Source organism: Cornus florida, unplaced genomic scaffold, assembly GCF_030987335.1.
Source record: "Cornus florida cultivar Cherokee Brave unplaced genomic scaffold, ASM3098733v1 CherokeeBrave_3.0.0_Hap2_Chr02, whole genome shotgun sequence".
Classification (NCBI taxonomy): domain Eukaryota; kingdom Viridiplantae; phylum Streptophyta; class Magnoliopsida; order Cornales; family Cornaceae; genus Cornus; species Cornus florida.
The window spans coordinates 52,733,048-52,742,761 of record NW_026775572.1 but is presented as its reverse complement, the minus strand read 5'-3'; the positions used below and the strand labels follow the sequence as shown (position 1 = coordinate 52,742,761).

General features: G+C 38.8%; 1 protein-coding gene across 1 annotated transcript; it reads left to right on the top strand.

The window, feature by feature from the left end:
* Positions 1-5,285: 5,285 nt before the first annotated feature.
* Positions 5,286-9,165, top strand: LOC132294982 (polygalacturonase 1 beta-like protein 1). Its single transcript, XM_059793040.1, has 3 exons — positions 5,286-5,508; positions 5,683-6,529; positions 7,983-9,165. The coding sequence occupies exons 1-3, from the start codon at positions 5,437-5,439 to the stop codon at positions 8,966-8,968; spliced, it is 1,905 nt and encodes a 634-aa protein (XP_059649023.1). The 5' UTR covers positions 5,286-5,436; the 3' UTR covers positions 8,969-9,165.
* The last annotated feature ends 549 nt before the right edge of the window (positions 9,166-9,714 follow it).

Sequence of the window (9,714 nt, the reverse complement as noted above, 5' to 3'; positions counted from 1 at the left end):
CTTGTCAGAAAGTGTCTGGGTCTGCCCCGGGTAAGCAGGGTGGTTCGACCGCAACGAGGTCATTGCGAGTTCAGGTTGGAGAGAATGTTAGAATGACTTATCCCACATCGGATCCAGCTAGCTAGGAAGAATGTTGGGTATATATGGGTGGGTAGCTTAAGATTTTAGGTAAAAAAGTAAGCACTTGACCCGTTACAAAATTGGTATAGGTGAACCCTTTTATTTTTAAAATTAGCCTTGTGTAATGGTCAATGTAAGCAAGAAAATGATCCCAAAAAAATTTCGAGGTTTGGAAAGAGAAGTAATTAGTACAAGATGGAGGTTATAATTTTTCAGTCCTGGCCAAAATTAAACTCTTGGGCAATGTGTCCTCACTCAACCTACCTGTTCTATACGATATTTTTATCGAATCAAAGTATACTTGCACTTGTTCCACTTTTGAAATCGAGGCTCAAAATAAAATGAAATTACAACTCGATCGAACTTATTTTGACACCGAAATTAGCTAACATATAATCATATATCTCACATTTATGTCACTTAGAATATAGTGCAGAACCTGAGACTGTGTGGATTCAATTCTAGTGAAGATTTTGGAGTTTCGCTCGTACCATATATGATCAATTAAAGCACGTAAGTCAAGGTTTGAGACGAAGTGGTTGGTCTTTGATTTCTAGTGGAATGAAGTCCAATTCACAAAGGAAATCTAGTTCATTGGGTGGTAATATGATCCACAACGTGTTTATATAAATGACCATATGGGCTGTGAGAATTTGCAAGCAAAAAAAATGTGGTTATGATATGATTTGCAAAAGTAGCATGACTTATTTGATCCAAAGAACACCATTGGTTTTTTATTTTTTATTTATTTTTATCAATGGTTGGAAGCTTATTATGAATAGCCCACCAACAAATTGGGATTAATGGTGAGCTCTAAATAAGGTAATTTCAATTGACTAGTGGAGTAGGGGAGAAAAAGAATGGTATGTGGTGTCTAAGGGAGTGGGAACCTGTTGGTGAGGAAATCATAATGAGTCATTAGTTCAGGAATTTGGTGGTGGATTTCCTACTAATGAATGGATGAGAGCAAGGATAGATGTTGAAAAGTTCTGATACGACCCTCACCCTACCCAGACACAATATTGTTTGTTTTTGGCTACCCCCCCAAAAACATCCCAGGGGATCACCCATTTTAGAATTACTCGAGGTTTAGCACGCTTAATTTTGGAATTCTAATGGGATCACAACTTTAAAACGCATTATATTATAGAAGAGTGTTGAATCTACATATAGCACTTGCCCCATACACACCCAGGCAATGTAGGATTGTGCACCTATAGCTCGCCCAGTGTAGTAGCCTACTGGTGCCACCTACACACACTTACACACACCCACCTATAAGGTGGCCACAATCACCCCTCTTTTAGGGCCCAACGTTCCCGTTGGCCACATTTCCGGTTGGGTCAGGCTCTGATACCATTTATAATGACCCACTCCACCACATGATATGATATTGTCGATTTTAGGCATGAGCCTGCACAGTTTTGTTCTTGGACTTTACCCCAAAAGGCCTCATACCAATTGGAGATAACACTACCACATATAAACACTTCACCTTTCCCTTATCCAGGCAATGTGGGATTGTGCACGCGTCTCTCATCCAGTGTGGTAGCTGGCCTATGCCTCGCATCCGCCCATAGGTCGTCGCCACAATCACCCCCCCTTTGGGGCCCAACATCCTCATTGGTCACACTTCTGGCTGGGTTAGGCTCTGATATCATTTGTAATGACCCTCACCTTATCCAGACACAATATTATCCACTTTTGTCTACCCTGAACCAAAAAATTCCCAGGGGGTCATCCATCCTGGTACTACTTTAGGTTAAGCATGCTTAACTTAGGAGTTCTGGTGTGTTCACGGCCATCACGACTTTAAAACGCGTTGTGTCATAGAAGGGTGTTGAATTTACATATAACACTTGCCCCATCCACACCTAGGCAATGTAGGATTGTGCACCTGTAACTTGTTCAGTGTGGTAGCCTACTAATGCCACCTGCACACGATCACACACACCCACCCACAAGGTGGCCATAATCACCCTCCCCCCCCCCCCCCCCCCCCCAATTTTGGGACCAACGTCCTCGTTAGCCACACTTATACCATTTGTAACGACCCAACGACCCACTCCACCACATGGTATGATATTGTCCACTTTGGGCCCGAGCCCACACGGTTTTGTTCTTAGGCTTTACCCCCAAAAGGTTTCATACCAATTAGAGATAACACCACCATATATAAGCACTCCACCTTTCTCTTACCCAGGCGATGTGGGATTGTACACCAGTATCTCGTCCAGTGTGGTAACTGGCCAGTGCCTCGCACCCATTTATAATGACTCTCAGCATATCCAGACACAATATTATCTGCTTTTGACTACCCTGAACCAGAAACTTCCTAAGGGGTCACCCATCCTGGTATTACTTCAGGCTAAACACGCTGAACTCTAGAGTTCTGTTGGGTTCATGGCCATCACGGCTTTAAAACTCGTTGTGTCATGGAAGGGTATTGAATCTACATATAGCACTAACCCTATCCATAGCCAGGTGATGTAGGATTGTGCACCTATAGCTTGCCCAGTGTGGTAGCCTACTGGTGCCACTTGCACACGCTTACACATATCCGCCCACAAGGTGGCCACAATCACCCCCCTTTAGGGCCCAACATCCCTGCTATCCACACTTCTGGCTGGGTCAGGTTCTGATACCATTTGTAACGACCATTCCACCACATGGTATGATATTGTCTGCTTTGGGTCCGACCCGCACGGTTTTGTTCTTGTGCTTTATCCCAAAAGGCTTCATACCAAACACCACCACATATAAGTACTTGACCTTTCCCTTACCCAGGTGATGTGTGATTGTGCACCCGTAACTTGCCTAGTATGGTAGCTGGCCAGTGCCTTGCACCCGCCCATAGGTCATTGCCATAGGTGAAGTACTTATATGTGGTGGTGTTATCTCTAATTGGTATGAGGCCTTTTAGGATAAATCTCAAGAACAAAACCGTGCAAGCTTAGGCCTAAAGCGGACAATATCATACCATCTGGTGAAGTGGGTCGTTACAAATAGTATCAGAGCTTGATCCAGCAGGAAGTGTGGCCAGCGAAAACGTTGGCCCTAAAGGGGGGGGGTGATTGTTGCGACCTTATGGGCTGGTGTGCCGTGGGTAGGTGCGAGGCACTGGTAGGCTACCACACTAGGCGAGTTATGGATATACAATCCCACATCGTCTGGATAAGGGAAAGGTAGAGTGCTTATATGTGGTGGTGTTATCTCTAATTGGTATGAGGTATTTTAGGATAAAGCCCAATAGCAAAATCGTGTGGGCTTGAGGCTAAAGCGACAACATCATATCATGTGGTGAAATGGGTCGTTACAAGTTCCAGGACTTACCAGTGAAGAAGTGTTCCAACTTTGCAAACCTATCTACTGATGAGGACTTAATTGTAACAAAGTTGAACCAGTGGTGCAGGGGGGCCCAATTGGCTCCAATTATTATACCAAAAGTGAGTGTTATTCCCATTCCCCACCTTATATCTGATTAATTTTGAAATGATGTGCCTCAATTGTAGTAGTTTTCTCCAATTCCATGAGCACCTTTGTGGTATATATCTTCACATACAATAAGCTATTTTTTTTTATTAGATATGTGTGTATCGATTTTGACCATAGGATTTGAGGGATATTCAGTGAAAGTTGGCAAAGAAATATGGAAATCGATACCTTATTAATTAAGAGCAAGTCTGGGAATCTAAATCCACCTTTTGAATTTGGTCCACATACCTTCTTCCGTGCAATTTTAGCTCCATGCTTAAATAGATTAGTACCTAACCATAAAAAAAGATTTGAAAATAACATTTATTTAATGACTTAGATTGGTAAGATGAAATGACTAGCCCAAAATTGTTGGATGCTACACAAAATAGACTTTACCAATTGCAGCCTACTTGAATATGAGAGCTTCTTACTAGTCCGGTGTTGAATCCTTGCAGTGATCTTGTTAATAAGAACCATACAATCAGTTGCCTTGAGATAGGTAGAATAAAGGATACACCAAGATATCTTATTGGGAGTGAGCCAACCTCTATTCCAAGTAGCTGAAGAGCGGAAGCTTTTGTAAGACGATCAACGTTGGAAAAGAAGATCAAGCTTTTATTTTTGTTGATTGTGACTCCAGAAATTTCAGAATAAGTATCAATAGCCTTTTGGAGTATTGAGACAGACTGTAAATCACAATGAGAGTAGTTTGCATCTCCAATGAAATTTAAAGGGGTTCGAAGTGGTGAGTTTAGTAACAATTGAATTAAAGACCTCCATGGCTATAACAAATAAGAAGGGTGAGAATAGATCACCTTGTCTTAGTCCTTTCTCAGCTTTAAAATAGCCAATAGCCTTGTAGTTCTCTATTCAATGAGATGAAAAAGCAGGGAGATGTTAAGCATGCTTGTATCCAAGCTATGAATGTGGTAGGAAAACCAAATAAGGATAGTGTCTCAAGCATGAATGACTAATCTATTGAGTCAAATGCTTTTTTTTAGATCAATCTTGATTGCACACCTAGGAGAAAGAGATGAGAGATGGTAACCATTAAGTGTTTAGTAACGTATAACCAAATATGCCTTAACATTCATACAATAAGTTGATAACAAACCCTTCGACATTTAGAAAATCCCTCTTACGGATGGATCTGAATTTCATCTTGTGCGGTGATTTGATCCTCTTCGTCCAGTGCACCAAAATGACACCACCATTTTAGTCATTTTAGTGCACACGATGAAATGGGTGGGTGATTGTGTTCCTAAAATAAAAACCTTTTAGATTATTATACAAATCTTAGCAAGTTTCTCTCCTTCACTGCAATTTATTCCCCCTTGACCACTGAAAATATTGTAGAACGGAGAAATTATTACAACACAGAACAATCTATAAAAATTGTACAGTACATGGAAGGACCCCCAAAGTCGAAGAGATGCTGCATTCCAACTTTAATTGCTCGAGTTCACCTCTCTCAAATTTACATAACATACCATACCATACCCACTCACACCATTGGATCCCATTGTAAAGCATAATATACACACACATCCCATTGTAAAGCATAATATACACACACATGTACTTTAATTTGAATTAGCTGGCACGTGTTAGGTTGAAATCTCAATCACTTGCACAGTGCACTTTAGAAAACAAATCGTATTACTAAAAAGGAAAGAGAAGCAAATCTACATCAAACGTCTCCTACACCAAAACACCCTTCAAAAGCAAAAATCCCACTATCCTCTCTCTCTCTCCCTCTCTCCACTATCACTATAAGTTCTTGTCTCCAATCCAACCAACTCACTCCTCTTCTCACTAAAAAAAAAAAAAAAAAAAAAAATGCACCAACATAAGCATATCAATCTTCTCTTCCCCTTCTTCTTCTTCTTGTACCTACTCTCATCTGTGAATGTAACATTCATCTCTCTCTTTTACATTTTTTTTCTCTCTCTTAATCATGTATTTTCTTCTTTACTATGTTCATATGCATTCATCATTCATGTGTGTTTATATAAATATATGTAAATGGGTGTTTATGTAATTATGTAAATACTCACAACTACTTTGTTGTAATTAACAATGCAGGTGGGTGTTACCGGAGCGGGAGAGAAATCCTGCGAATCGCCGGCCGGAGTGAACCCATTCACACCCAAAGCATTTCTGATTCGTTATTGGACCAAACAGGTAACTAATGACTTGCCCAAATCCTCATTTCTTCTCAACAAAGCCTCCCCATTAAGCGCCGTGGAATTGGCGACTTTTTCCAAACTCGCCGATCAGAACGCCCTCTCCACCCAACTACCCTCCTTCTGTTCCTCGGCGAACTTGCTCTGCTTCCCCGATTTATCGCCGAGTCTGAAAAAACACGACCACAACGTCAACTTTGCCTCGTACCTAAACAGGAACTTTACCAATTACGGAACAAGTCAACTCGGCGATTTCGACTCGTTCAAGAACTACTCCGACGGCGACAACCTCCCGGTCGACTCGTTCCAGCGGTACAGCCGCGACTCGGTGGGTCACGGCGACAAATTTGCCAATTATGCCGCTGACGCCAACGTCGCCGACCAGAGCTTCTCCACCTACGGCAGCACCGCCACCGGCGGCGCCGGCGAGTTCAAGAATTACCATCACGGGGTGAACAATCCCAACCTCCAGTTCAAGACCTACTCCACCGACACCAACGGTCGGCAACAGTCTTTCAATTCTTACAGCGATGATGCGAATGCAGGGGACCAGGGGTTCACGAACTATGGAAGGAATGGAAATGGCGCGGCCGACGGTTTCAATAGCTATGGGAAGGACTCGAATGTGGTGGGTTCCACCTTCAATGGATACGGCCAGAATGCTAATGGCGCGAATGAGACGTTCGCGTCTTATGGAGAGGACGGCAATGTGCCACAAAACAACTTCAATAGCTATGGCAATGGAGGTAACAATCATCTTTTTTTTATATATACAAAATTTTTAATCTGTTTTTATAATTTCATTTTTTTTTTTTTTCAATTCTCTTGGAAAAATTGAAAATTTTATAATATTTAAGAAGTTAACACCCAGAAGTCTCTCTAATTTAATTGTTAAAACAAATTTATTATTATGGTCATCCATTATGTTAGATTTCAACTCTCAAGTCGTGTTTTCAATGCGTGCATAAGTCTGTATTCGAACCTTACATTATTTTATTCTCCTTATAATATTCTTGCCATAAAAGTAAAAAATAAAAAAACTCAAACTCAACTGTTTTAGCATTAGAGGGGCTTTGGTTTTCAACCAGACGACTATCGTTAGAAAGTAACAACCTGCATTATTCTTTTTGTTTTTTTACCGTAATAATATTTCAACACATTAATATTTTCAACACGCCAATTATGTTTCAACGCACTAACTTCTACTTTTTAACAGATGTATTTCATTTTTATTATAATAATCTTTCAATTCATTAATTTTTAACACTATTTATTTTGTGTTGAAAAATCCAATCACACTTAAAAGATCTGTAGGGAACAATACTTCTAACGAAATAGTCAATGCCTTAAATATTGCTTTATCGGAATCATTTGTCGCAATTAGATGCATTGAAGTGGATTATTAAAAATTATTCCGTCACATTTTGGTTGTCAATCTTTGATTTTTTTTTAACTCTTTAAAAAGGCATATAATTAATGTATTGTCTTCTCTTCAAATTACTTAGTTAACCTTTAAATTTTAAATATTAGTATAAAATACAAGTTGAAAGATTCTTAAATAATTAAAGGAATAATTATGAAAATTTTGCATTTAATTTGTTTGACTTTTCAAGATTGACAATAATTTGAAACAACAACAAATGCTTGAGTCAAATAATTAGTCTTGAATATTAACTCTGAAAATCATTTTTTTCAATTCAAAATATTCAAAATGATTAAAATAACAAGAAAGTAATATTAAATAGGAATAATTGGAAGTGGTTTGAAAATCTTTTACATACTCCAACAGCCCAAAATACATCTAATGGGGAATTTAATTTTTTATGGTAGTGAAATTTTATTAGTTTTTTATTGTATTAATTCAATGAAGTTTTAAATATGTCATTAGTAAAAGATAAAATAGTGTTAAATAATTAGTGCAGTTGTTTAGACAAAATAATGTTACTAGTTTAGAAATGTGATAAAAAATAATATTTAGGACATTCCAAAATAGAAAATTGGACAAATATTTTGAGAGGAAGGAAATATTAGTTACGAACTATTTAAAAAAATTATTACAGAAAGACTCAAATTTATTTATTTATTGTTCATAGAAAAACATTATTAAACCCCTCTCTTAAATTATAATAGTAACTAATTATGTGAATGAAGAACTCAAACTGACAAGCAACTAAACTCTAAAATCTCTGATATGATCAGGTAATGCAGAGGTTGATATATTCAAGAATTACAGAGATCAATCCAATGTTGGGGACGACTCGTTCCAATCGTACGCCAAGAATTCAAATGCTGCGGAGGTCAAATTCGTCAATTACGGAAAATCCTTCAACGAAGGTACAGACAAGTTCACCGGGTATGGTAGTAAGGGTTCGAATCAGGAAATCGGGTTCAAACAGTACGGTGTAAACAACACTTTCAAAGACTACACCAAAAAGGGTGTCACTTTTGCTCAATACACCAAAAAGACTGCAAATCTGGCTTCTTTAATGGCTGCCAGTGGCAAATCCGTAAATAGATGGGTCGAGCCGGGCAAATTCTTTAGGGAGAGGATGCTGAAGACTGGGACTGTGATGCCGATGCCGGATATTCGTGATAAAATGCCCAAAAGGTCGTTTTTGCCGCGAGTGATTTCATCGAAATTACCGTTTTCGACATTGAGGCTGAATGAGATGAAACAGATTTTTCACGCGCGTGAGAACTCGAGCATGGAGGGTATACTCGCGGACGGACTAAGCGAGTGCGAGAGAGTGCCGAGCCCGGGGGAGACCAAGCGGTGTGTCGGGTCGGGTGAGGACTTGATTGATTTTGCCGTTTCGGTGTTGGGTCGGGCCGTGGTGGTTCGGACCACAGAGAACACTCACGGGTCAAAGGAAAATGTGATGATCGGGTCGGTTAAAGGAATCAACAGTGGAAGGATCACCAAGTCGGTTTCTTGTCACCAAAGTTTGTTCCCATACCTACTCTATTATTGCCATTCGGTTCCCAAGGTTCGGGTTTACGAAGCGGATCTATTGGATCCGAAAACTAAGGCCAAGATCAATCATGGAGTTGCCATATGTCACATTGACACGTCCTCTTGGAGCGCAGGTCATGGAGCCTTTATTGCATTGGGTTCGGGTCCGGGTAAGATTGAGGTGTGCCATTGGATCTTTGAGAATGACATGACTTGGACAATTGCGGATTGAATGTAGGGCCATAAAGTTGGATTCGAACCGTGCGCGTTACAATACTAAGCCATGGGTTCGACCCAAACTTAGGAGTCTTTTAAGTTGCCTTTTCCTAATAACATTCAAGTTTGTTAAAGTGAAAATGGTGTAAAGTTATTATCTTTTTTCTTTTCCCTTTTTCAGAATCTCAAGTATGTTTGGTTTTGCTTTCGTAATTTTTTAAAATGTAAGATTATTTTTAAAAAATTATAAAATATTATTATTAGTAAGCATATCTTTTTTTTTTTCTGAACTTTTAGAAGGCAGTTTTGAAAAACTGTCAAACTAAATATATTTTTGTATAATTTTTTAATTTTTAATTATCTAAAATTAAAAAACCAAACCAAACAATATTTAGATTCTTATATGATTTTTCAATTGCATTAATTGCTGAGCAAAGAATTAGAAAAGGAACAAAAATGAAAAATGGGTAGGGATTGCGTCGACTCGTTATTTTGTAAGATTTGCTTGGAATGAAATGTTAGGTGTGATGATAAAATGATTTGATGTAATGATGAAATTTGGATTGCTAAACGTCATAATACAATTTTAAGTTTGAATATAATTGTTTTTGTGTCAATAATATCAATTAATATTTTGGACACTATTTAATAAGGGTCGGTTGGTTCAGCAAAATAAAAAGACAATAAACAGCTTTTTTAAACAGACTTTCGAATTGAAAAAAAAAAAAAAAAATAGACTTTCGAAAAATAATTTTTAGCAAA

Excerpts from the sequence above, each read along its gene's own strand:
- LOC132294982 (XM_059793040.1), top strand. The coding sequence starts at position 5,437 with ATGCACCAACATAAGCATATCAATCTTCTCTTCCCCTTCTTCTTCTTC. Across the intron at positions 5,509-5,682 it reads ACCTACTCTCATCTGTGAAT|GTGGGTGTTACCGGAGCGGG; the intron begins GTAACATTCATC and ends TTAACAATGCAG. Across the intron at positions 6,530-7,982 it reads CAATAGCTATGGCAATGGAG|GTAATGCAGAGGTTGATATA; the intron begins GTAACAATCATC and ends TGATATGATCAG.